Genomic DNA, 24,340 nt, shown 5'->3' on the forward strand with positions numbered 1-24,340 from the left:
TCATTCGCATGTTCCTCCCGGTTTCTTTCCGGGACTGTTCTGAAATGAACAAACACGTCGATTCATGTTGCCTGTGCTGCAAATCATAGCCGCGAAGTCGCAGGTGTATGGCTAATCAGTTTTGCATATTACTTGCCAACTTTTATCTCTTGGGCATGTCATTTTTCCCGAGAAGTTGAAGCAATAGGAGCTTCTCAAGTTGTCTCTCTACTACACAATGTGATATTGCTTGCACGTCTTCTATGTCAGGCACAGGTTGGTTCCCTCAGAGACTGGCATGTTCTTTCCGAGTTCAGTGAGCATTACCATATGGCCCTGCGGTGAATAGTGTGGCAGCATATTTGTGTCGCGGTCCCTTGGAAGATCCAAATGCCAACTCTACATATATGGATCTTGACCAAGAAGACACATTAGATCGTGGAAGGCTCACACGACGTCGGCAGAATATTGCCGTAGTCATAGCGAACAGCGTGGGATTCCTGAGTGACATCTATACCGCCAATATCATCATCAGCATTGAACGGTTGCAATAGGTTGCGGCAGGATCATTGCCGTGGTCGACACTACCCAGTATGCGTGTCGACGAGTTGGCCAAAACTGGAGTTATTCGAGCACTCCGTTCTGAAGCGCACCTCTACTGTAGAATGGACGTAACATGATGGGATACGCAGAGATCAATACTCCATATTATCTCGGAGCTTCACTGCAAAACACTCACAATATGTTCCTGACCAAGGGCTAGAATTTGTTCCAGAAGATGCCATGAAGATACTTCATCCAACATCCTTGCATTACAAATAATGATAACAGTTCCATTTCGCATTCTCAAAGCTCCTCCTGTACTTTGCAGTAAGAGCTTAATGGCCATTGTATGTTATATGGATGGTGCACGTGACGATAGTCGCCGGTGACGGAACTCATCGGCTAAACCAGGGTGTTGTGAGTGGAGCACTCAAGCAGCTTCCAAAGAAAAATTACTCCCATGACATCGTGACGCCCAACGTCAACGCCAACCCACCACTCATCAACCAGTCACCGAGAGAACAGATTTTCTTATCGGGCGGAGATTCGTCAACATCGGTTATCTCACCAGATTCTGCCACCAATTCCGATATATTCAGAAGCCTTGTGATTTGGGCTGCGACTATTCGGCAATTCCTTCTCCACCAAAGGCTGCTCTTCAACAACTCTTAATACCTTGATTAATCGACTACTCGATACACAAGACCTTCAGCTATTCAAGATGGTTACTCTTACCGAGGTTGAGGACGAGCACTTCCAGCACCCTCAGGCTGGTCCCGATGTTGAGGAGGACGATGACGACTACTCCGATACTGGTAATTAGCAACCCCGCGCCTTTAATCGCGATATTGTGCATGCTAACAACGCCCGTAGACTCCGAGATTTCCAACGAGTCCGACTATGATCCTTCAGAAGAGACTCTCGCTGAGCGACTATACGCCCTGCGCGACATCGTCCCCCCAACTACTCGCTCATGGATCTCCGGCAAGGCCAACACCATCGGTAACGCTGCCTGGAACGTTCTCTCTTTCAGTGGCAAGGGCGCTTGGGTGCTCACCACCTCTGCCCTGTTCTTTGGTGTTCCCTTCGCTCTGTCTTTCGCCGAGGATCAACAGCTCACTGCTATGGAACAAGAGTACAACATGCGACAAAGCGGCAGTGAGCTTTTGACCGTTGGCTCCGAACAGAGCACCGCTGACCAAGTTGGCGCCGCCCTCGATGGCAAGCCTGCCCAACCTTCTCTGTAAACAAATATGTTGGAGTCACGCAATCGAAAAACCTTGACCTTACGTTTCTGGGTATGAGGATATCTTAGACAGTGCCTTTTGTTGCTAGGCGCAGTCACTATTGGGCCGGAAAATGCGGCTTTCCATGTGTACAATAATTGTTTACGGCGTATATGGCCGATGAAGACCTATGATGGATCCAACTGGGTTTGACCGGGAGGAACGAGAAGCGCATCGCATCCACGGCGCATGGTTGCCGGTGTAAAGTATAAGATGGGGTTGGTAATGGCTGCGATCTCATCTCCAGGAAAGGCGGTTTCACATGTATTTTGTCACATTAGAGCTGTAGCATTGATGACTTATGTGTGAGCTTGATATAAACCACAGCTTGTTCTACGTGTATCTTGGATTGCTCGAGATGATAACGATGAAAGGGAAAGTCACAGAATATGATGAAATTGAAAACAAGTTTCGAGTCACAGCAGCTCGTTCGACCCAGATATCGCTCGTAATATGATTGTGGTGACAAAGTAGTTTCCCCATCTAGTTCAGGGTAGGTATTCTGGTTGACACTAACTTGCATTGTGATGGACAGATGAGTATCAATTCTCTCAATTGCACCCCGACAGACTAACTAGAAGCTCTGCATATTCCCAGCTAACACTGAATAAGTAGCTTTCACCTAGAACGAAACAAAGCCAGTCATGGACTTCGTCGGACTGCCAAAGATAGAGGTTTTTTGAACCCCACGATCCAGTTTTTGACACTGACTATATACAAGCTTCACGCCCATTTGACTGGGAGCATTTCCCGCCGCGCTCTCCATGAGGTATGGCTACGTAAAAAGGAGACAGGCAGCACCGACCTAGAAGATCCTCTGATCGTCATGCCTGAAGGGAAACACGATTACAATTTGCAAACGTCAGGCTTGCCTCCATCAATGGGAAGCAACAGGAAGCTGACTACACTTCACAGATTCTTCCCGCTCTTCAGCAGTTACATATATAACCTTATCACGGATGAGGAATCTGTTCGAGACACAACAAAATCTGTATTGAAAGACTTTCTTAATGATGGCGTCTGTTATCTTGAGCTTCGAACAACACCACGCACTACGCCTCAGCTCTCAGCAGAGCGGTACATCTCAACTCTCCTTGATGTGGTCTCGTCATTTGAGTCTCAGAACCCTCAACTGCACACTCGCTTGATCCTCGCTGTTGATCGACGACATACCCCTGAGCAGGCTGCTTCCACCCTTGAGCTTGCTCTGACATACCGTGAGCAGGGAGTCGTTGGCTTGGATCTCTGCGGTGATCCAACAGCGAGGCCATCAGGCGAGATAAGTGTCTTCACACCTGTGTTCCTAGAGGCCAAAAAGAAAGGCTTAGGGATTACGGTTCACTTTGCCGAAGCTGAGGCGAGTGGGTCGAAAGAGGAGTTAAACACGCTGCTCTCTTGGGAACCAGACAGGCTTGGACATGTGATTTGGGAGGACGAAGAGATCAAGAGGGAGATTGCAAGGAGAGGGCTGTGTCTCGAGTTATGCCTGAGCTGCAATGTCAGAGCCGGGATGGTGTTGGGCGGCTTCGAGGGCCACCACTTTGGGCACTGGAGAGGTGTCAACGGCCCCAAGATCTCACTCAGCGTAAGTTACTGAACTTGTGTTCATCAAAGGGAGAAAAGTAAAGACTGATAATAATTATAGACTGATGATGTGGGCGTGTTCGGAAGCCCCCTATCTAACGAATATAGACTCGTGGCGGAACATTTTGGTCTTGATCGCCAGGCTATATGTAAGCTTTCCAGACAGCCTATTGATGGAATATTTGGGGGCGAACGGGAGAAAGAGAGGTTGAAAGATATCATGTGGACACGGTGAGTTTGACAGCTGATATCTCTATTGCATGAGAGTGTCATGCTGTGGTGCTCGAAGCTTGCATGCTATCACGACTATAGAGCGTCAGAAAACTTTGAGACCTTTACAACTGGGAGAGGAAATAAAAGTAGTCGCATGACCTGCTATGCTCATCTTACAATTGTCCAGTTACCAAGTTTATCCTCAACTTGTTCAAGAATATTCATCACGGACTGAGTTGTTATGACACGGCAAGGAGGCCAATGCATGTGGTATCAATATCGACGTTATCATTTAGGCATAAGCTATTAGAAAGGTGTCTACTCTAGTGAAGTTGTGTTTACTAGCAAGGCGTATTGCATCGCCCACGAACAGCTATCGAGCGGTTGAAGCATCAATAGTTAATTCATACTGCTATGACTCGCTAACAAGGTATGAGGAGAGAAGTTGATATCAAAACAAAATCAGGAGCATCTCGTGTTCTTCCATCGCATTACATATGGAACGACCCTGCCCATTAACGCCGTACTTTTTTGGTTTTCATCTCCATCCGAAACGTGAACGTGAACCTCATCAGTCAACATCTAACTCGTGTTCATCCAATTTCCGCAGCCTCATCATCAATGCATGCCAACTGGCGGAGTCTCAAGGTCAACACCTTCAACCCTGGCGCGCTCACTATCGCTCTGGCGGATGAGGTTCAGGAAATAGCGAGAGGCGCGCTCACTCTCGCCCTTGACCTTGATAGTCTCCTCTCGCTTTGCGCTCAAGTCCTTGAGGCTTTGGTCAAGGCCGACCCGAAGGTTGTCAGCCGGAATGCGGAGGACCTTGCGAACGGAAGAGGAGATGCGAGAGGAGTTGGAGTGAACATAATCCAACTCAGCAAGCTGAGTCGAGATCTTTGTAGCAAGGCGAGGAGGCAGGGAGTTGGGAATCTGCTGCAGAACATAAGCAGAGGCAGCAACAGCTATTAACAGTTAGTGACTTTTCATCCTTGTAAGTTACATGGTTCACTTACCAGCCACGAGAATGCCAGGAATGATGAGCTGGCGTAGGTTCTCGTTGCTCAAGATGCGAGTTGCTGTGACAGCCTGGTCCATCCACGTGTTCATGCCAATCATCCGGGGCACAACGGCGCCGGCAACTGTAAGGGCCATACCAGTGCCAGCAAACTTTTCCTGTCGCTGTAACAAGGTAGTCCAGTCGACAAAGTCGATCAGTTCTGTGGGAATATCGACCTGGCGAGCAAGAGCATCTCGCTTGCGTCGGAACATAACATCAGGTCGGAATTGGAGATTCTGGAACTCATCACCAACGTGCAGGATACCCAGTTGCTTGATAGCATTGACGCCATACACGGTCTTTCTGCGAGCATACTCTTCGCAGTTCGAAACAGAATCTGCGATGCGAGACAGCATAGCTTCCTTGAGGTCCTCTGCATATTGGAAAGCATTCCAGATACCGGGGTAGGGTACATCGTAGTGGCTGCTTCCAGAATGGAGAATGGCCGAGTTAAGAGTGTTTCGAGTGTAGTCGTAGACGTCCTTGCATGTTTCCTCAACGTTGGCATCAACTGACTCGCTTACTTCGGTCTTTGCCCTTCGACTGGATTCCAACTGAGGTTCAAGCTCCTTCAACTCCTGGGTCACTCGCTCCAGTTCCGATTGAGCAACTTCCTGATTGACATTTGCGAGGGTGTTGACATCATTCAATATGTTGAGCAGGTATGTTCGAGCAGGTGCAAGCTTCGATCGTGCACGCTTCTCAAGCACGAATCTTCGCAGCGATTGCTCCAGAGCCTCAAAGTCTCGCACCTTGTCAAGATCCTTACCCTTACCCTTGTCATCACCATCACCAGGATCACCACTGCCTCCACTTGAACTACCGCTGCCGCCAGGACCGCCAGGAGGCGAGGGGCCGACAGGGATGGCGTTGCTGGACACGAAATGCACAAGCTCGGAGGACTCTTTGTGGGTTCGGGGACTGAGACCGGCAACCTGGTCAAGAACCATCTTCTCACATCGCTTTTTGTCTCGGATCACATCGAATCCGTTCACAACAATGAAGATGTAGGCCTTCTCAGCAGCAGCAGCCCAAATAAACTCTTTGGCAGACTGGGTAAAGTGGTTGGCGGCGGAAACCACGAACACGACCACATCGATCTCCTCCTGTCGGGCAAAGATGGCAGTCGTTTTGGTTGTATCGGAATTCAGGCCGGGAGCGTCGATCAAGGCAATATCCACCACGCCATTGTTCAGGAGAGATTCGTCAATGCTTCGGCTATCCTTGACGTAGATCTTGCACTGAGTGTAAGTCTCGTTGTCGATGACAATGTTCTCGAGTTCCTTTAGTGAGAAAACATCGTAGGTCGACTCATCATTTCGGTCGTAGGGCACGTTCTTATGCACCGCATGTACCTCCTCCACACCAGAGTTCTCCCTAGCATCCAGCACCTCACAAAAGATAGCAGTGCAAGGCTGCTGATCCTCAGGAAGAACCTTTCGACGGAGCAAAGCATTGCAGAAAGTTGACTTGCCAGCATTGAGATCGCCTGTGATAAGGACCTTGCTTGCAGTATCCTCGATTCGTTCGCGGAGAGCTAGTAGATGTTTGATACTGGAACTAATTTTGCCGTCGAGAAGCGATGCGATGGAGCTCTTTTCCAATGAATGCACAAGCTCGGTCTGGTGAAGAGCACCGAGCTTGAGGTCGAGCTTCAAAATAGAGAACTCTTGAGCAATTTGTGGTGAAACAAGTCGGGGCTCGGGTGTAGATCGAGTCTCAGCGGCTCGACTCGATTCGGCGGAACCGTCTTCGACCGTCGTCATGGCACGTCTTAAACCAGGGTTTCGGAAAGAGGACGAGCCTTTGCCTTCCATACCCGTGTGGGCATGGGCAAAGGCGGGCCGTGAGGAGTATTCGGAGGAGTCGCGGCGAGCTCGTTGAACGGAAGGATAATGTGCGGGCCAGGAAGCGTTCATTTCTTGTAGATTTTGAAGCAGTTCGAGCACCTTGTTGATGGAACGACCGAGGGTAGCACGATGGGCATTATACCACATCTGATGCACAGCACCCGACGCAGGTCGGTCGTGATGCATTGCCATATCCCATGCTGCGGCGGAACTCATGGAACGGTCATCGCCAGCTATACTTCCACCGTAGCCTGAGTCGACGTCAAGCATGCTCTGAAGCCGGGCAGCATGTTCAGATGTCATACCATTTCCGACAGTCATATACTGGACCCGAGAAGAGGACGAGTTTGTGGGTGGCGGAGAAGAGTGGTTGCTGGTGGGCGCGTCGGAATGGCCATGATCATTGTCACCATCAGAATCGGGCTCCTGGTGCATTCGGGCCTTGCCCTTTCCGTTACCGCTGAAATAATCTTGGCTCATGTTGAATCGGTCCGTAGCAGTTCGAGCGGCATATTTTGGATGAGAAGCGAGGGGAAGAAAATATCCTTGGAACCGTGATGCCGATGTAATTATGGCGGTCGGTTGGAGAGGCGAATAAGAATCATTGACAAGTCAGTCCAACGACCCATTTCTGCATGATTTTTGCTACGTACCGATTCCCGATTTGATTGGCGAAATCTGGAGACTTTGGGCGCTTGGACCAGGCGGGCTCTTATCGTGCCGTATCGTATCGTCTCATGCAAAGTGCAAGCAAATGGAAGCGGCCTTTCAAGGTTGGCTCAGTCCGATTACGTAGTGTCGGGACATCCGTAGCGCGACAAGGCCGTCGACTCTTACCACGCATCTGGATCAAGGCTTGATCTTTTTCTCGCTGCCTTGCGCATTTCTGCCGCCTACTTATTTACCATTCGCAAGGACTCCTCCCCTATAACGACTCTCCGACCTCTCTTTACCAAGACATATATACCCTCTTTCATCCCTCAACCACCTCTACCCCCGCACATCATGAATGTAAGAACAGCGGTGTCGTGCGACAATGCGGCGCGCCCATGATGGCTAATTCACTCACGATATAGATCCTCGAATGGGCATTCGGAAAGCGCATGACGCCGGCGGAGCGTCTACGCAAGAACCAGCGCATGCTAGACAAGGCCATCCGTGAACTTGATCAGATGCGCGTTAAGCTGGAGAAGCAAGAGAAGACCCTTATTCAACAAATCAAAACGAGCGCCAAGAATGGGCAGATGGGAGCTTGCAAGATTCAGGCCAAGGATTTGGTCCGTACGAGGCGATACGTCGAGAAGTTTTACAGCATGCGCAGTCAATTACAAAAGATCTCGCTCCGCCTTCAGGTAATTGCATATATTGGATACGAGCGTAGATCAGAGGCTGACTGGATGCGACACAGACATACAGAACGAACGAGCAGATGATGCAGGCTATGAAGGGCGCTACCATGGCATTGGGAAGCATGAATAAATCAATGAATCTTCCCCAGCTTCAACGAATCGCCATGGAGTTTGAACGCGAAAACGATATCATGGACCAACGACAAGAGATGATGGACGATGCCATTGATGATGCCATGGACGTGGGAATCGAAGAAGAAGGCGACGAGGTGGTAGAGCAAGTCTTGGAAGAGATTGGTGTGGACTTTAACCAGGCGGTAAGTTATAAAGGTGATGCTATGCAACATTCTTGCTAATACAATCACAGCTCGGTGAAACACCTACCGCCCTGGGAACCGCAGCGGTACCTGAGGGTAAGATCGCTCAGGCGGTTGGTGGCGGAGGCGGCGGCGGCGGTGGTGATCCTGTTGACGACGACCTTCAAGCAAGACTGGACAGTTTGCGAAAATAGACGAGCAGGCAAGGCTTCCTTGAAACATTAGAAGTTTTGTTTCAATGGCCACCGCCATCACAGTGGGAAGGAGGGTTCGCTAGCGATATTTGGACCCTTCAGGCCACAGAAGATGGTCGTATGTCCGATGTCATGATCGATCTTTGGCCACAGGAAGAAGGAAGGGAGCTTCACGGTACTATGTTTGTTCCGGTGCATTGGTGTCTGGAGAATTGTCTTACATACCATCAGCTTTGCAGGTGTTTTGTGCTTTATAGAAAACAATACTCGCTGCTTGTCAGTCTATTGAAAACGTGGACAACGCTTGACCAACTGGGCAGTCGATTTGCGTTTACTTTACTTTGTGTTGATACACTCGCCCTGTAAACATCCTCGATTTGGACAATGGACAAAGTAGAACCTACTGGGTCACACAAAACAGTATAGTTCCCAATATCCGTAAACGGGCAACCTATCTGAGTATGGCTTTGATGGCAGCCCCAGACTTCCACGTGTACAGCCGGCAACGACTTTGGGGGAAAGAAGCTGGACGCATGAGAACGGATTTGTTCTTAGGATAAATTAATTCCGAGCCTGTTAGTTTCATCTGACTTGACGACAGAGCGATTGTGGGATTATTTAGATGCTAGTTTCGGATGTCTCGGGGGCGAGGATGGCTTCCCTCAAGCCGACTTATTGTTGGAAACGCATATCAAACGTGTCAATAACTAACACGCAAAATCAGGGTCCAGTCAATATGCGTTTGCTGGAGCTGATTCATTGCTAAGATCGACACATCCATTTCTATTGAAAACCAAAGCCGAGAATCCCAAATTTGCCCAAGATCCATTTGTCTGCACAGCGCTAAACAGCGCGGTCGTGAACCAGTAAACGTCACTAGCCCGTGGATACGTCAGTGGCCAACAGTCAGACACAGCGCACAATCAGATCTTGAGGCACCTCCAGCTTAAGCGCAGCCCCCCGCCCCCACTGACGCTCACCAATTCGCCCCCGTTACACCAGCTGCAGTGCGTCAGGTAGCTGCGCCCTCCACTCCATCCATTCACTCACCTCTGGTTCTAGTACTTTATTAGCCCAGCTAATTCATCTAACGAACGAAACGTCCTGGAGCAACCTTGCCAACTCTTCATCAACTACGACACGACTTTCTGTAGACTCGCTGGGTTGTATTAAATCCTTAACTTGATCCGCTTGCCTTGCAGGACGTCCCTCTCTGTCCTCTGAACACTTTCAAGTTCAACTTTCCAGTGTTGCAATAGTCTTTCCACATTCAGCGCCAGGTACGTTCATTTACTACTCCTCTCAACTTGCTGCACTGCTTTATTGGAAGAACTATCAAGTTACTTCGATACGTGGATGCCTGTGTTCCCTCTGTTCTGAGCTCTGGCCGCAGTATGATCCTGTTTATTGGACTCGTGGATTATCAGATCTATGATTACCTATTCCCCGCCAGCGCAGCCGTTTCCCTTGTGGCGTCTACGTCACGTTTCTTGAATTACGATGCGCTCAGCATCATGCCTCTACCTCATCAGACCCAACGGTCGGCACGATTCATTGGTGCTGTATCGAGTTTAAGTATGGTTCTGTCCCCGCGATCTGATAGTCCCAATGGTGTGAGCTGTGGTCATCTCCAACAACTATCACCGAGGGGACAACAGAAGTCATACTTATCAGTCCGCGCGCTTAGCTACATCATCAACGTTTTCCTTACGCCTGCACGCACTCATTGTTCTATTCCTATTCTTGTTTATCTATCATCTTTGGCGAAATAGAATGATGTTCTCGGTACATCCTCTCTAACTCTTACAGGTCCGTCTTGCGCCGACGAATTAAACACGCCAAGCTGGTCTCGACCAGCACCCCACCCTCTACCCTTACTACGACGGTATACTTCCACAGCTACCCGCAACGCTCGCGTGTAGCGATTCTGCAAAGTCCTACTCCGACGACGATAGAACCGATACCAAGCTTCAGCCTTCAACAGCATCAACAGTGCTGACATCACCTCTCTGCGCAACGCCACCTAGTATTCTCTTGTCCCTAACACAAGCTGGCGAGCAACAAGCGTCGCAGTCTCTCCTCAACTGGAGGAAGTCTGCTGAATAGAATGTTTGGCGGCAGTTCAAACAACTCAGCGGGCAACAAATCCGAGAGCGATTCAAAATCCGATAAATCCCCTTCTCCCGAACCTGGCCCAGGCCCCAGCGCTCCGGCTCCAATTAAGACAACTGATCAGGCTGCAAGCGGTGAGAAGCGCAGTGGAAATGGCAGCCCCCCTACTCGACAAGATACCGGTGGATCGACCGACAAGAAACGCAGAAGTAGCAGCGTTAGTAGTCGGGCCAGCAGTCTTCTGGCCTCTGCCAAAAACTCGCTCAACTTCTCCCAGAGTAGTCGCAGTGGGGGCTCTGAAGTAAGCTCCCAGACACCTCTCCAGAAGCTTGGCAAACAGGATCCTGCTCTTGCAGTCCCCCAGGGTCAACATAATAACTCTGCCGGGGAATCCATGCCGGGTCCCAAGTCTACGTTCCGCGTTGGTGTTTGGGAAGATAGGAACAAGAAATGCCGTCGTACTATGGAAGACACTCATGCTTTTCTTTATAATTTTGTGCAGACTCCAGCCTTAAACGATGTGTCTTTAAAGGACAAGCCTGAAGGCGAGGATCGGGAATCTGTTTCCTCCGACATGGTTGAGTCAGACAATGGTTACTTTGCTATTTTTGACGGACATGCTGGTACATTTGCAGCCGACTGGTGTGGCAAAAAGCTGCACCTTATTCTGGAGGATATCATACGCAAAAACCCCAATGCTCTGATTCCTGAAGTGTTAGACCAGGCCTTTACAGCCGCTGATGCACAGTTGGAAAAGCTGCCCCTAAAGAACAGCGGTTGCACTGCAGCTGTCGCAGTCTTACGCTGGGAGGATAGAGCGTCGAATGATCGATCAGCCATCAAGTCCGCTAGGCCGGAAGAGCCTGTTGAGATGGACAAGGCAAAAGATGGAGCTTCGAATGAGGAGGCAACCAAAGCTACAAATTCAAAAGGAAAGGGCAGTGGACGACAAAGGGTACTGTACACCGCAAATGTTGGTGATGCCCGTATAATTCTTTGCCGAGGTGGAAAGGCTCTGAGACTCTCTTACGACCACAAGGGCAGTGATGAAGTCGAGGGTAAAAGAATCGCCGCGGCCGGAGGCTTGATTCTGAATAACCGCGTCAACGGTGTTCTGGCTGTAACCCGGGCTCTTGGTGATGCCTACATGAAGAAGCTTGTCACGGGTCACCCTTATACCACCGAGACAGTCATTCAGGCTGATAGTGACGAGTTCATTATCATTGCTTGCGACGGAGTAAGTTGAGCCTCAGATGCAAGTGGAAATCACGGAGATGCTAAACAACCACAGATTTGGGACGTATGTAGTGGAACAGGAAGCGTTGATCCTCGGGCGCATGGTTTGAGAATCCCGTATCGGCCCTCAAAAGCAGCTTGGTGAATTATGCACTAAAACCGCTTCAGCACTTGAACAATCTTGTCTTAGCATGGTCGTCCGACTGGACCAGAACAAGGAGGCTGCAGTTGAGGTGGAAGGTGCAGCGTCCCAGGTCAGTGAGGCAGACAAGATTGTCAGCGAGACTAAACAAAAGATTGCAGACGGTAGCACGCCCGCCGTCGGTGTATCAGCGACTAGCAACGCGCCCCAATCCGAGCCCCCTATAGCTGTTCAGGAAGGGAATTTTGTGCCAACTTCACTGGATGAAGTGGTTACGGAGGAGCCTCCCCATGTTGCAGATCCAAAATCGGATGAGGTTCCTATATTGAATAAGGCCGCTGTTGAAGAGGCCCGCAAGGATAAGCCAGCCGCAGACAAGCCGGCGGAAGAGAAGCCCGCTGGACAGGCATAATTCAAATACACTGGGTAGACATGAGGCACTATGGACACACCCCAGACTCCTTAGTTGGTCTCAGAGCAAGAGCTTCACCATTCAGTGAGAACAGGATAAGGATCTGGTGGGTTGTTCGTCTCTCCACCTGGACCACTCCCCATCTCCTTGGATCAGGGCTTGTAAAGTGCGGTGATGCGATGTGCATACAAGGTGCTGTGATGGGATTCATGTCTTGAGTGGGTTTACACAGAGCTGAAAGGAGCTTGATCAGCCTTGGGTTGGTTTTATAGGTTAGCTGAGGAGCGCCCTCGTACATGCGAAAGGAGGGGTGACACTGCTGATGCGGTACAATGGTGTATTGATATTAACATGATTACGACTTGGAACAAGAGTCGATCTTTCGAGTTCATTCATTGTATCTGATACTTGTTGCTAGGTTATATATGTAGTATTGCCATCTACTGTCGTAAGAAAGCTATGCCTCTCTATATCCGTGTTGTAATGTTGATGTACAATCTTGTCAGGCCTGTACAGCCAACGCGGCTCGTGTTGAATGCTTCGATTAAAGCAAGTAGGCAACCTAAGTAGGTAGGTATGGATCCCACTATTTGTTCTAGGATGCTTCGACTGAGCTTCCATCCTTCTAGTCAAGGGATAGGGATAGACTGGCACGGATACTGAATCGCTAGTTTGGGGTCAAGCTCCATCCTATTGACTACAAGTGATTGGCAATTACGGTGCCGCCCACTAAGTCGCAGACAGTCGTAATTGAGACCGACCAAACAATCTCTCGTTGAGCGTATGTATACGACCCCGTCGCGTGCCAACGGTTGCACGTATCCTGAGTCTCTGACGTATGTTGACAAGGCGACGGGTTCTGCTTCCAAACGTTCCGGAGTCGGTAAAAACCAACGCCAAAATGTATTTACCTTGCATGTCAACTTAGATTGGGGTGGAGAAGCCGGGGCGGGAGGGGAGGTTACGTCCATTTGTTGCTGGAGTGGCTTTGGAGGCTTTTTGATGGTGGCTTTGATCTACCAGAATTGGAACTCTGGATCAAACTTAGATTGATTTTGATAGAGGATGAGTATTGAACCCTGCGAGTCATGGTGATGCCTTTTCTTGTCTGGCTGTTTACATCGTCAACTCTTGATACATAAGATGCCTGTGTCAACAAATACCTATTGTACGAGACGACAAGAGAGATGAGGCTAAATCGTCATCTCGTCTAGTTATCGTCGTTTCGTTTCATGACACAGCTCTTCTCGTCTATGTACAAGTTACCTACCTACTTTGAGGTGGAATCTACTAATTGTTTCGTCAAAATTTATTGGTTATTGTCATGCAGCCAACCCTAAGTCGTCGCTCAGTAGCACTGTATCGCCTTTGTGCTCGCAACTTTGTGTGATGGCCTCTACTGCCAAGTTGGGTATAGTAGTTCTGGATACCCGATCCCTGACAGGAACCCAAGACGCTATTCATCATTCATTCCAGCGCGAGACTCCCTTTTTGGCTGGCGCGCAATTTGCACTCTAATGGTCAACATTGGAGTAATTGATTGACATTTTATTCATGTCATGACCGGGACGATTTATCAAGCGTTGGTGTGCCAGAATCTTTCTTTCTTCCATTCTTTTGGAGTGGTGCCATGCTTTTCTTCTTCTTCTGTTTGAGTATATGTCTCGGCCCATGATGTGAAAAAGCACCTGTTGTGTGTTACCCGATCTTATTTGCTACCTACTGCTGAGTTTAATAACTTTACCTACCTTACTCCGTGCCCATCGATTGATCGACGCTTCAACCTGGGGGGGGACTTGCAACGGTCCTCATCAGAGAACGTGGGTTTGGAAGAAACAGAACCAAAGCTGAAGAATGAAACTTTTGTTCTCTCTAATGAATATCGGATAAACTTGGCATACACACAAAAGACAAACAAACAACGCAAAGAACGCAACAGACCAACACAATTCTACTCATTGGGCTCATGGTTATTATCTCATTAGATATACCGAGATCCATGTCAACTGGACAGCCTTGCCCCTGAAATCTGGTGCTGCCCGCCCCTTGACCCGCAGGTGCTAAGGTAGAGGCACCCACCCACCAATTCCCACCCGCCAAACCTCATCCAGTCGCCAGGCATCTCGACTCGAAACGACCCCGAATTATACTGGAGTGGACTAGCTCTACTACCCTCTCGACTGATTTGGCAGATTCCCCCGTCTTTCGGGAGAGCTTCATTTCTAGGTCTTCTCTTTCTTTCCCTTTCGCCTTTTGCCTTTTCGACCTCGTCCTCGAATCTCGTCTTTTCGAATCTCGACCGAGCCTAGAGCATCTTTGCTCGACCCATTTGCAGCTGCTTTTGTGCTTCTGCTTGCCTTTCCTTTCGCTCCTTTCTAATAATTAATTTTTTCGACCTTGCAAGTCGGCGGCGTCAATTTAGCCTTTCCAGCTCCCGCTCTTTTTTTCCCGCTTTGTCTCTCTTTGATCTACTTGTAACGGAGACACCATGTCGTTGAATGGCTTGGACGATCCAAAGGTTCAGGAAGCCCACGAGGCCGCTGTCGCCGAACCAGGAGGATGGTACGTTCAACAATCATTCCAATATTCTAGAAGGGGACCGTTGGCTAAATATTCAGGTTCCTCCTCAAGTATGCGAGTCGCGATGAAGTCGAATTGTTAGGTCGCGGCTCCGGCGGCGTGGTCGAAGTGCGCAACAATGTCGCTGGATACGAGGAGACGAGCCCTCTCTACGGCTTCTTGAGATATCGAAGAAGGAACGTGGTAATCAAGTATCTGCCTGAAGATTGCTCTCGTCTTATCCAAGGTCCGTACCCAGTGTCTCCTCTCGCGTAGATATGTCCGTTCGCGACTTGATACACTGACACGTTTTCGATATACAGCGAGAGTAGCTGTTCACTTCAACGCCGTCTGCGACCGATTCTCACCCTACGATACCATTTTCGAAATCACCGAAGCCAAGGAACTCAAGGATACGAAACTATCGGCCGCATGCTCCCTGCATGCCGCTTCAGGGTCAAATTCATCATCTTCAAGCTCGTTACGCCGAAGACGATTAATGGAGATTGCGGAGGAGGAGGAAGAGGAGCAGCAACACCGCGCCACAAAACGCCAATCAGTCGCCGAGGACGACGAAGACGGCGACATTCGACCTAAGACAGCCAAGACAAGTCATGGCACTGTCTTGCCTACAGAGACAGTCATGCTAAACTCAGAGCTTGCCGCATCTCCAGAGCATACTAAATTCACTGACGCTTCAACATCTGAGCTACCCAACTTCGTTGGCGCTGATGACAGGCCCGTTTCTCCTTCTCAGTTAGAAGCACAGCCGCGAATGTCATCGCAATCTGGCCGACCCGACTTGTATTCTTATTCATTATACAACTACGGAAAGCCTAAAGTGAAGCTTGGACCGCGCCCCTCGCTTGATACAAACGGAAGACCACGCACTGCCGGCACGTATCGCCCCGTTTCTCAGATGCCTTCCGGCTTTAAATTGTTTGGTAAGGGCTCCAAGAAAGAGAAGAATAGGGACGGCCCCGCCACCGCCGAGAATACTTCTGTCGAGGACAAAGACACAGTGACCGAACAGGACGGACTACAAATTGTGCATACAGAACTCACGCGCCCCGCAACAAGCTCTGGAGTATCTATCCCTGGCTCCCCTGTTTTGCCTATGCCTCTACCCGCCAAACCGACCATTTCACCGGAAAAGGCGAGGTTAATGAAGGCTATGAAGCTCCGAGAGAAAAAGAAGGCGAATATGGCAGCTGAGGCGGCGGGTGCTCCATCACCTCCTCTCGAATCCCCCAGACCTAGCGATGACCATTCATCTACAGACCGAGTAGAGGATCATGAAACTCAACACGAAACGGAATCCGACCACCCATCCATCTCAAATGCCGACTCTGGTATTGGACTGGATGCGTCTTCCGCGTCCATGAATAATGATCAAGCTTCCGATCTTGCTCAGACCGATTCTCACCCTGATAGCCCAGTCATTGCATCTTCAGAACCGGAGATTTCTACCAAGGCATCTTCGCTTTCCGAATCAACAGACGAAACCCTGCACCCAAAGAACGAAGATGAACATGACTCGGACGAAGGCGAGAAAGTTGACAATGTCGAAGTCTCTGATACAGAAACAAGTGAAGAAATTGCTGCCGCTGAAGAGTTGACACCGGTGATTGACTCCGTTCCAAGCAAGGACGATGAGAAGATTGAGAATACAACGCCAGAGCCTTTATCAGACACTGCTACCAGTATTTCAGCTCTTGAAACGACAGTCTCTACTACTAGCAGCCAGCCCACAACGGACCATGCTCCTGACGCATTGGAGACAACTGAGGTTTCGGCCAACATCAGCAAAGTGGACGAGCCGCTGTCCCCCACTATTGACACATCCAAGATCCTCAAATCGAAATTCTCGACTCAGGATCTGAAGACGGAACCAACTCCAGCATCTAGCTCCCCTAACCGAAGTACTCGCCAGAATAGTCCCATCATCGTAACAGAAAAGGATGAGGAGGAGGAAAACAACGAGGAGTTGCCCGAAACAAAGCAGCAAAAGCGCAAGACCAATATCGAGCCTATCAAAACGGACTTTGCCGAAGACAAGGACCGTGTATCTGACGATGAGGACTTGATGGAAGAGCTGCATAGCGCGACTCTTCATGAGGCGAAACCGATGACTGTTGCTAAGAGCCCTGTCACTCCAGTTTTCCCTAGCCCAACAAAGGGCGAACGATCTCCGACCATCGTCCGCACCGTCTCGAACCCTGTCCACGGCAAGCTTCTTGTCCCTGGCGATGTCACCACAAGCTCGGCGCGATCTGTGAGCTCAGGAGCTGCTTACTTGCACAAGGTTGCCCAGCAGCCTAACGGACCCAGTCTGACTAGGAAATCTACTGTGGGATCAAGTATCTCGCAACGTATCAAAGCTCTTGAAAAGCTCTCAGCCCACACTGGTGAGAACACTCTCAGCCCTACACCTACTCCCTCAAGCCGAGAGAGGCCATCTTCGGCATTCTTCTCTGTGCGAAGAAGTCGTGAGCCAACTCGGTCCCCATCCATTGCCGATCGAGCTAGCTCTTTCAACCGCCAAAATCTGCGAACACCACCTTCACGATCTGGTTCTCGAGACGAGTCACCTGATAGAGCTAGAAAATCTCACAGGGAGCGCTCTAACTCGGTTGCCAGTCGCTTGTCTAAGTTTGAAGCACATGCGCAAGAGCACGGCGGCTCGCCTGAGTCGATCTCGGTCACTGCTAGAATAGTACGAGACCCGAGTCAGAACGCAGCCAAATCACTTGAACCACCAAAGGATCCATCAGAGTTCAACCCAGTGGAACTTAAGGAGTCTCCTCTCCTGGTGGATCACCAGAAAGCTTCACCAGTATGGACCCCTGCAGCCCTTGAGCTTTCTAAGGAGACGATTCTTGAGCGCCGTATGTCTAAGGAAGGCCGCCGATCAGAGTCGAAGAGTCGGGATAAGGAAGACCACTCTCGGCGGTCTTCTCTAAGTGTTGTGAAGGACTTCATCAACGACCGCCGTAGGTCCCTCACTTCGCCTTCGTCTGATGCAGGTGGTGCCAAGGGTTCACAGTCCCCCACCCGCCCTCCTTCAATTCACCAGGGCAAGCGTCTTTCAATCAGCAGCCGACGGTCATCCATCAGTCGCGACAGGGATAACGTGCTTTCCCCTACAGCTACTACTGAGAGCTCAGCCTCTGGTGACGAAAAGTCAAACAGTGAGAAGAAGAAGTCAAGGGCTGGTCGATTCATGCGTCGTCTATCATCCCTCTCCAGTTCACGTGGTAAGACCACGCCACCTACTATCCTCTCGCCAACTGTGCACGAGGAGATGGCAGAGCCTGTTCGACCTGCGACTACTGCCGGCCCCCCATCCATCGTGTCCTACATGGGTGATGTCAATGTGCAGTTCCCTGACAACCTTCTTTGGAAGCGACGTAACATGTGTCTGGACTCTCAGGGTTTCCTCATTTTGAGCGCTCTCCCGGCTCAGAGCAGCCGCACCGCTCAAGGCACGAAGCGCTACCACATGAGTGACTTCCGACCTCCCTACATCCCTGATGTCGAGGTTCAGGAGTTGCCCAACAGTGTTGTCCTAGACTTGGTTGACGGTAGTAGCGTGCAACTGGCGTGCATGGACCGTTCCGGACAGATGGGTATTCTTGACAGTAAGTGTCGCCGATTTGCGTGGTTCATGACATATGCTAACAACTGAAACAGTCCTTCAAGAGGCCCACGCCAGACACGCTACCTCATTCAGTCTGTGATTTGATGCCCAGATCTTTGCCGCAACGTCTGAGACGAGTCTACGGTACCATCAAACGCGAGCCACACCATATGTTGGCTCCCATTCGTCCATTTTCTCTGTTACATATAGATGGCAATCATCTTGCCGCCCGCCACAAACTGCCTTCCACGTCTCGCGATACGTTAATGGCCTTACGACACCCCCACCTATCCATCTACTACATCTTGGCTTCAGAGTGTATACTACCGGCTTGAGTGTCTGATCAACCGCCAGATGTTTCTTTCTACACTTGATGTCGAGGATTCTCACATTCCTCGACGCTCCTACCAGACGTTGTATATTCCCTTTTAAACACGCTCAACTCAAGAGCCTTTCACATAATTTTCTATTTGTGTTCTCTTCACATGTTCAACTATGTAACTACGCATGATACCACACACTTTCCCCTTTCATCGAGTAGCCCCAACGGCTTTGTTTCTCCTTTTTTTTTGTATCCATTTCTATTTCACACATACGAGCCTTGTTTATGTTGTTCTTCTTGTTCTTCTTCTTTTTGACACCTGTTGTTCGCTATTTACACCCGCACAGTCTGTCGGTTCTCTCGTCACGCGAGGATATTCATCAATGCAAAAGGGAGGGGTGATGGGAGGTTTGGATAGGCAGTGGAGGCTATTCTGATTTTATTAGGGACGAAGAGCAGGAGGTTAGTTGAAAATGGATCAGACCAGTGTAGAAAGAAACACGAACTATTTCAAGTCCCATCATTATCCGACCATTCAAGGCAGCCGCTTGCTTCATTCAGACTTATTTCAATCATAGGCGTGAATCATCACGACAAGCGTTGTCTAGTCTTTCGACAGAAGTCTATTGGATCTTTTCAACTTTTTGTGCTACGTTTCTGTTTCTTAAGACTACCAAAATGCAATAACCCCAATCATTGCAACCCTCAACTTCAATTAGAAGCCCATCCACATATTCTTTTTGGTCTGTCGCTCAACATGCAGAATTCCTCGTTTAATTTACGTCTTTTGTTTCCTGGTTTTGTCACTCTGCATGAGAATTTTGCACTCTTACTCCCACAGAGTCACAATAATCCTTGCGTTCGACTGATACTGTTGAGTTCCTGATCTCTGCTACGCCGTCGATGACTTCGATCTTCCATAGATATACTCTCGACATCAAAAAAGTGTAATAGAAGTTGGTTCAGATAGAGAAGGCACCTCAGGCCAGTCGACTTGTAACCGGCAATGCGAGAAGGTATAAGCATAGATAATCTCTCAGCACACAAGAGTAAGGTAAAGCTTGGCCCTACTAAGCGTGGCTTGTTGGTGGGCCAGAAGACGGATCCAGTCCGGGGAATTGAGAGGGATCCATGGCCATATACTCGAGAAGATCGAGACCACCAACATTGACACCCTCAGGTCCCATGGCAACGGAAGGATTCTCCACGTTTTGGAAGAAAGCTGGGCCAGGAGGCAGATACCACATCTCGTTGCCTTGGTGGTTCCAGTCTTCAAAGAGGCTGACATCCATATTGGCAACCGCATTGTCCACGACTGTGGGTGTAGATGGACCCAGCGAGCCCTGCCCAGGATAGGGGAAGTTCTGGGCCGATAGATCAAATGGCGTCGCTGAAATATTGTTGGTCTCGTGAGTAGGAGCCGGAGCTGGTGCTGAATTGGGGTCGTCAGTATTGATATCAACACCCCTTTGTACAGGATGCTTACCGTTTCCGCTGAGCCCGTCTCGGAGTCTCTGAGCATGACCACCGACCCAGTTGGCATTCCCTTCACCGTTCGCAGCAAGACTATCACCATTCTGGGTCTGGCCATCTGGAACGGGACTTTGTCCCCTGCCAGAAGCCTGCTGCATGGTGGGAGCCTGGATGAATCGGTTGCGGAGGCGGCTCGTCAGAGACTCGAGAAGGTCTGCAAAACGGATTCCCAGATGTACGTCGTCCACGACACAGTTTCGGAGCGCCTCAACAGTTGCGTCCATCAATTCGATGCTCATTCTGACGTCTGATCTCGGGGCGCCGAGCGCAAAGGTCTTGAGCAGGAACATGGCACCACTGATGATGCGGAAATATGTTCGCACGGGAGCATGCTTGAGATAATCGCCGGGTAGAAGACCCTCGACGACTGTGCGAAGGAGGTTCCGACTTCCCTCAACTACTTCACGGATATACTCCTGGTCATGGGCAGTGAAGCCACCAAGTTGACCCAGAGGAAGTTTCCCATAATTGATCATAGTCTGGGGCGACAACTGCGGGTGGCCATTCACGGCTGATGCTCCATGGTGTCCCGAGTTGGCTGTCGCCCCGGCTTGGTTGGTGCAGCGTTCGACAACGGCTTGAAGCGAAAGAGAGTTGATGTAGATGCGCACATATTGATACTCGATTGTCAGAATGTGTCTGATAAACTCGGGCAGACGGAACAGCTCGAATTCTCTCCACCAATCGCGGAGAAGAGGCTCAAACTCCTTGAGAATGCTTATGTACTTCCCGTTCTGGATGATTTGTGTGGTATACTTCCGTGAACGGAAAATCTTTTCGTTACCCATTTCCATAGCATTGCTGATGCCTGCCCAGCAATGAATAATTTGATCATCCAGTTCTAGATCGGGGACATAGTTGAAGTGATTAGACAACGAAGAAGGGTTCGTTCCAGGAGTTGCTCCATCCACCGATGTAGGTCGGAATCGAGCCAGAGCAGGATCGCTTCTCCTGAGATGAGCTGGAGCCATGTTGGTCCAGCCGAGACGGCCTGCTAGCTGTGTGGTGTAGATAAGCAAGAGACGTTTAATTCGGAAAGCTCGCTGCCGATATGATTCTTCTTGATACTCAGGGCGAGTAATAGCGTCGTCTCTCAGTAGCTCATCGATATCGTCAAAGACACCTAGCTCATATGCCAGTCCATTTGCAGTGCTGAGCAACATCCAACACATTCGGTCACTTCTCCAGGCCGGCTCGAGCCAGCTCTCAATCCTCTTGCCGCCGAAACCAGTACCCAAAGTCTTACTTGGGTCCTCATCGGCAGCTGTGATAGCTTGAAAGCTGGCTTCCATAGGAAGAACTAGTTCATCAGTAGCCTCAGTTGGCGGGAAGTGCAGGGCGCGAGGATGCCACTCAGTCAGAATCATCAACGACTCAATTGTTCCGAGGGTTCGCAAACTGCCCTTGCGTAGTCCGCGCCAAGGTGCCGTACTGCTTGTTTGAGACTCGTCAAAAATGGCACTGGTGCTTGGCGGCACGCAAAAGCCACCGCCAAAGGCTTCTTGTCCCCACAAGCATCGCTCAATCATTCCCCGTAGATACATCCATAGTTGCTCGTGGATTGCGTGTGATCGACAGTGACCACCGGTACCGGGCATTTGACGGTATCGCGAAGCGATCGTCAGAAGCGTAACGGTCAAAATAGGCTCTTCGTAAAGTAAAGTGACGTGAGATGCAGGGTTACTGAAAGTGGGCGGCGATATGGGTGTAAGGGGAGACAAGTATTTGTAGTAACTGTTGAAAGAATTAGCAAACTAACTCTGACACAAAGCTTGAAGGTCGTCATACTAGTCAATGTATTCGATAGCCTCGAGGGCTGTGAACCAACCAGCACGAACGAACCGGAAGCGTTGCCATGCCTTGATCGCTTCAGCATACCCAGGCTGTGAGCTAAGCTCGGGCCGTGAAAGCTCAGGATCGATGGGCTGCTCCGTCTTTGGTGGCTTGGAAGTCGATCTGGGGACATAACCATAAGGGCCAGTATCCTCAGGTGGTGGGCGAGGGGGCACAGGATGAGCAGATGAAGTGCTTTCTCTCCGTTCCCGGTCGACAGCGGGACTGTTTGGGAGTTAGCATTGTGCCTGGAAATGGTTGAGGGTCGAGTAGTTGCAGATCATACCTATCCGTTGCAGCTTTATACAACAGGTCCAGTGCATCCTGGGGACCAAATACGCCTCGTCGCATAACCGTCTGAGCTTCGATGTTCTCAAGAGTCTGGTTGGCATCACCTTCTCCTCCCCACTCATCCCTCGCGCGACCAGATCTGCTACCATCAGGACGACGGAGCGGCTGGGGCTGTCCTCGGGAACCTCCCGGAGTCAAGGGAACATTGCTGTAGGATCTACGTTCGATGAATGGCAGAGGGCTCGCATTTCTATTAGTGCGCTTGCGACCATTTCTCGTGATGTAATCGTCCTGATCACTTCCATCGTCATCCGTCTTGCGCTTGCGACGAGTAGCACTGAAATAGCAATCTTTACTCTCGCGACGACAGCGCACACATGGAGGATCGTGGGGGTTGTCGACACTGCCAAGATCGCATCGCACTTTGCGCCGCCGACAAGGGATACAAGCTTGGTATACGCGCTTGTGTTGAGGCGCTTGGTTTGCGTTTCCGCCAGGCGTCTGCTGTGCTGAACCTTGTGCGTTATTGATTGATGCGGCGGGACTCGAGTCTGAGGCCCCAGAAGCCGGTTGATACGGGGCCATTATCAGTGGCTGGGAGGAATTTGTATGGATGAGGATTCGTTGATGCCGCTTCGCGATTAGGATGCCGAGCTGGAATGGTGGTGCTGGGGCTCGATAAGACGCCCAGCGCAGGCGTCGACGACGACGTCGCCGTGCTTGATCGACTTGAGAGCGGGCGAGGCTCGGATTGACAGGCGATAAATAAAACGACAAGGCTGATAGAATATGATGTCGCGGTTCGGTTTGCGGCGGTTCGGCAAGGGAAGACAAGAAAGCGTGGGCCGAAGAGAAGCGGACTGGGGGGGGATTGGCGACCTTTTTGGAGTTCTTCTAGGCCGCTGGGTTCGGTGAGTAGCTTGTATATGTTAGGACCCAGGACGTCGGACACAAGGGTTTTGATTCGAGTGCCCTGTGCGTTAGTTGGTGATTGTCCAGGCAGGTACGTACCCTTGTAGATAAAGACTCGACAGTGGAACTCGATGCGGGGGATGATCACTCGAAGCCAGAGACAAAGCAATCTCGGCCGGGAGAGGAAGAGGCCAGTGCAGAGCCAGTTCAATGGAGGATGCAGCCTCAATTGGTCAGGGCAAAACGTGCTCAGCTAACAGAGACCTGGGGTAAAAGCTTTTCTTCTCACTCCCTATTGAGGGGAAGGGAAGGGAAGCGTGGAGACTGTACCTGAATAGTAAGTACGGAGGTACCTATTGTCCCCAGTGAATGAGACTGGCTGTGATGGCTGTGATGGCTGTGATGGCTGTTCTGGGGGTGAAACAATGATGCCGGTAAAGCTGGAACAGATGTGATAGGCTCAAAGGCTATCAAAGAAGGTCACGAGCGTTGTCGTTATTTTCTCTGTCATCTCTGTCCAACGACTAGGGAGTCGGCATTAACACCTTGATGTTAGAAATCAACAGGATATTAGAGGGTCAAAAGGCTTGAGACTCTAGGTTTGGATGTAAAAATAAACTGGTCAGAGAGCCAACCTTACTGGACACTAGCAGGTAGCTATCGTAGTAATTCTTCCACAATAATTTTATCACTCGGGGTCAAAGTCTTACGTTTACGACCATCCTTTTGGAGGCGTAGTACACACCAATTGTCAGGTGATGGATTGTCAATGTGATACCTTACGTATCGGAAATCAAGAGTAACTTTTTTCGACTTAGGAGATGACACAGTACACAGCATAGCCATTAGCCATTCCAATCGAGATCAGTCCGTTAGCTACAGTAGTCCATATGCCAAGGAGGTTTACAGGAATGGCGTTCAGTCTTCCGCCTCCCATCTTCACCGTATACAACAATCACCTGCCTATTATACT

The 24,340-nt window shown here is 50.0% G+C and overlaps 7 protein-coding genes across 15 annotated transcripts; 5 read left to right on the plus strand and 2 right to left on the minus strand.

The window, feature by feature from the left end:
• The first annotated feature begins 922 nt into the window (after positions 1 to 922).
• On the plus strand, positions 923 to 2,248 carry FVEG_10302 (hypothetical protein). Its single transcript, XM_018899397.1, has 2 exons — positions 923 to 1,337; positions 1,396 to 2,248. Exons 1-2 carry the CDS (start codon positions 1,244 to 1,246, stop codon positions 1,767 to 1,769), a joined length of 468 nt encoding a protein of 155 aa, XP_018757457.1. The 5' UTR covers positions 923 to 1,243; the 3' UTR covers positions 1,770 to 2,248.
• Positions 2,249 to 2,332: 84 nt separating this feature from the next.
• FVEG_10301 (adenosine deaminase) lies at positions 2,333 to 3,906 on the plus strand. Of its 2 annotated transcripts, XM_018899395.1 has the most exons (4): positions 2,333 to 2,482; positions 2,530 to 2,669; positions 2,724 to 3,393; positions 3,454 to 3,906. In XM_018899395.1, exons 1-4 carry the CDS (start codon positions 2,453 to 2,455, stop codon positions 3,625 to 3,627), a joined length of 1,014 nt encoding a protein of 337 aa, XP_018757455.1. In that variant the 5' UTR covers positions 2,333 to 2,452; the 3' UTR covers positions 3,628 to 3,906. The 2 variants fall into 2 exon arrangements, with proteins under 2 accessions (XP_018757455.1, XP_018757456.1); XM_018899396.1 differs by having other exon boundaries at positions 2,333 to 2,669.
• Positions 3,859 to 7,141, minus strand: FVEG_10300 (mitofusin). Of its 2 annotated transcripts, XM_018899394.1 has the most exons (3): positions 6,821 to 7,111; positions 4,622 to 6,766; positions 3,871 to 4,570 (listed from the first exon to the last, which is right to left on the minus strand). In XM_018899394.1, exons 1-3 carry the CDS (start codon positions 6,993 to 6,995, stop codon positions 4,224 to 4,226), a joined length of 2,667 nt encoding a protein of 888 aa, XP_018757454.1. In that variant the 5' UTR covers positions 6,996 to 7,111; the 3' UTR covers positions 3,871 to 4,223. The 2 variants fall into 2 exon arrangements, with proteins under 2 accessions (XP_018757453.1, XP_018757454.1); XM_018899393.1 differs by having other exon boundaries at positions 3,859 to 4,570; positions 4,622 to 7,141.
• A 110-nt stretch (positions 7,142 to 7,251) lies between these two features.
• On the plus strand, positions 7,252 to 8,948 carry FVEG_10299 (hypothetical protein). 2 transcript variants are annotated; one of them, XM_018899391.1, is made up of 4 exons: positions 7,252 to 7,526; positions 7,592 to 7,867; positions 7,924 to 8,181; positions 8,232 to 8,948. In XM_018899391.1, the coding sequence occupies exons 1-4, from the start codon at positions 7,521 to 7,523 to the stop codon at positions 8,373 to 8,375; spliced, it is 684 nt and encodes a 227-aa protein (XP_018757451.1). In that variant the 5' UTR covers positions 7,252 to 7,520; the 3' UTR covers positions 8,376 to 8,948. The 2 variants fall into 2 exon arrangements, with proteins under 2 accessions (XP_018757451.1, XP_018757452.1); XM_018899392.1 differs by having other exon boundaries at positions 7,252 to 7,867.
• Positions 8,949 to 9,113: 165 nt separating this feature from the next.
• On the plus strand, positions 9,114 to 12,744 carry FVEG_10298 (protein phosphatase). 3 transcript variants are annotated; one of them, XM_018899390.1, is made up of 4 exons: positions 9,329 to 9,655; positions 10,185 to 11,724; positions 11,779 to 11,977; positions 12,027 to 12,744. In XM_018899390.1, exons 2-3 carry the CDS (start codon positions 10,483 to 10,485, stop codon positions 11,866 to 11,868), a joined length of 1,332 nt encoding a protein of 443 aa, XP_018757450.1. In that variant the 5' UTR covers positions 9,329 to 9,655; positions 10,185 to 10,482; the 3' UTR covers positions 11,869 to 11,977; positions 12,027 to 12,744. The 3 variants fall into 3 exon arrangements, with proteins under 3 accessions (XP_018757448.1, XP_018757450.1, XP_018757449.1); XM_018899388.1 differs by having other exon boundaries at positions 9,114 to 9,655; positions 11,779 to 12,744; XM_018899389.1 differs by lacking the exon at positions 9,329 to 9,655 and having other exon boundaries at positions 9,868 to 11,724; positions 11,779 to 12,744.
• A 1,662-nt stretch (positions 12,745 to 14,406) lies between these two features.
• FVEG_10297 (hypothetical protein) lies at positions 14,407 to 19,582 on the plus strand. Of its 3 annotated transcripts, none has more exons than XM_018899385.1 (4): positions 14,407 to 14,839; positions 14,896 to 15,083; positions 15,160 to 18,477; positions 18,530 to 19,582. In XM_018899385.1, the coding sequence occupies exons 1-4, from the start codon at positions 14,766 to 14,768 to the stop codon at positions 18,574 to 18,576; spliced, it is 3,627 nt and encodes a 1,208-aa protein (XP_018757445.1). In that variant the 5' UTR covers positions 14,407 to 14,765; the 3' UTR covers positions 18,577 to 19,582. The 3 variants fall into 3 exon arrangements, with proteins under 3 accessions (XP_018757445.1, XP_018757446.1, XP_018757447.1); XM_018899386.1 differs by having other exon boundaries at positions 14,557 to 14,839; positions 14,909 to 15,083; positions 18,530 to 19,331; XM_018899387.1 differs by having other exon boundaries at positions 14,557 to 14,839; positions 14,909 to 18,477; positions 18,530 to 19,430.
• On the minus strand, positions 19,326 to 23,589 carry FVEG_10296 (hypothetical protein). 2 transcript variants are annotated; one of them, XM_018899384.1, is made up of 4 exons: positions 22,451 to 23,589; positions 22,120 to 22,389; positions 20,285 to 22,065; positions 19,326 to 20,230 (listed from the first exon to the last, which is right to left on the minus strand). In XM_018899384.1, the coding sequence occupies exons 1-4, from the start codon at positions 23,038 to 23,040 to the stop codon at positions 19,869 to 19,871; spliced, it is 3,003 nt and encodes a 1,000-aa protein (XP_018757444.1). In that variant the 5' UTR covers positions 23,041 to 23,589; the 3' UTR covers positions 19,326 to 19,868. The 2 variants fall into 2 exon arrangements, with proteins under 2 accessions (XP_018757444.1, XP_018757443.1); XM_018899383.1 differs by having other exon boundaries at positions 19,397 to 22,065; positions 22,451 to 23,331.
• Positions 23,590 to 24,340: the final 751 nt, after the last annotated feature.

Source organism: Fusarium verticillioides, chromosome 9 (assembly GCF_000149555.1).
Source record: "Fusarium verticillioides 7600 chromosome 9, whole genome shotgun sequence".
Taxonomy (NCBI): domain Eukaryota; kingdom Fungi; phylum Ascomycota; class Sordariomycetes; order Hypocreales; family Nectriaceae; genus Fusarium; species Fusarium verticillioides.

What these genes read in the sequence shown, in the direction of transcription:
- FVEG_10302 (XM_018899397.1), top strand. Translation starts at nt 1,244, where the DNA reads ATGGTTACTCTTACCGAGGTTGAGGACGAGCACTTCCAGCACCCTCAG. An exon ending in TGACGACTACTCCGATACTG is followed by an intron (nt 1,338 to 1,395) that starts GTAATTAGCAAC and finishes CAACGCCCGTAG; the next exon opens with ACTCCGAGATTTCCAACGAG.
- FVEG_10296 (XM_018899383.1), bottom strand. Translation starts at nt 23,040, where the DNA reads ATGGCCCCGTATCAACCGGCTTCTGGGGCCTCAGACTCGAGTCCCGCC. An exon ending in TATAAAGCTGCAACGGATAG is followed by an intron (nt 22,390 to 22,450) that starts GTATGATCTGCA and finishes ACTCCCAAACAG; the next exon opens with TCCCGCTGTCGACCGGGAAC. An exon ending in GCTATCGAATACATTGACTA is followed by an intron (nt 22,066 to 22,119) that starts GTATGACGACCT and finishes TTCTTTCAACAG; the next exon opens with TTACTACAAATACTTGTCTC.
- FVEG_10298 (XM_018899388.1), top strand. Translation starts at nt 10,483, where the DNA reads ATGTTTGGCGGCAGTTCAAACAACTCAGCGGGCAACAAATCCGAGAGC. An exon ending in TTATCATTGCTTGCGACGGA is followed by an intron (nt 11,725 to 11,778) that starts GTAAGTTGAGCC and finishes AAACAACCACAG; the next exon opens with ATTTGGGACGTATGTAGTGG.
- FVEG_10299 (XM_018899391.1), top strand. An exon ending in AGATCTCGCTCCGCCTTCAG is followed by an intron (nt 7,868 to 7,923) that starts GTAATTGCATAT and finishes GATGCGACACAG; the next exon opens with ACATACAGAACGAACGAGCA. An exon ending in GTGTGGACTTTAACCAGGCG is followed by an intron (nt 8,182 to 8,231) that starts GTAAGTTATAAA and finishes ATACAATCACAG; the next exon opens with CTCGGTGAAACACCTACCGC.
- FVEG_10300 (XM_018899393.1), bottom strand. Translation starts at nt 6,995, where the DNA reads ATGAGCCAAGATTATTTCAGCGGTAACGGAAAGGGCAAGGCCCGAATG. An exon ending in TCCTGGCATTCTCGTGGCTG is followed by an intron (nt 4,571 to 4,621) that starts GTAAGTGAACCA and finishes AACTGTTAATAG; the next exon opens with CTGTTGCTGCCTCTGCTTAT.
- FVEG_10301 (XM_018899395.1), top strand. Translation starts at nt 2,453, where the DNA reads ATGGACTTCGTCGGACTGCCAAAGATAGAG. An exon ending in TCGGACTGCCAAAGATAGAG is followed by an intron (nt 2,483 to 2,529) that starts GTTTTTTGAACC and finishes ACTATATACAAG; the next exon opens with CTTCACGCCCATTTGACTGG. An exon ending in GCCCCAAGATCTCACTCAGC is followed by an intron (nt 3,394 to 3,453) that starts GTAAGTTACTGA and finishes TAATAATTATAG; the next exon opens with ACTGATGATGTGGGCGTGTT.
- FVEG_10297 (XM_018899385.1), top strand. Translation starts at nt 14,766, where the DNA reads ATGTCGTTGAATGGCTTGGACGATCCAAAGGTTCAGGAAGCCCACGAG. An exon ending in GTCGCCGAACCAGGAGGATG is followed by an intron (nt 14,840 to 14,895) that starts GTACGTTCAACA and finishes CTAAATATTCAG; the next exon opens with GTTCCTCCTCAAGTATGCGA. An exon ending in ACAGATGGGTATTCTTGACA is followed by an intron (nt 18,478 to 18,529) that starts GTAAGTGTCGCC and finishes CAACTGAAACAG; the next exon opens with TCCTTCAAGAGGCCCACGCC.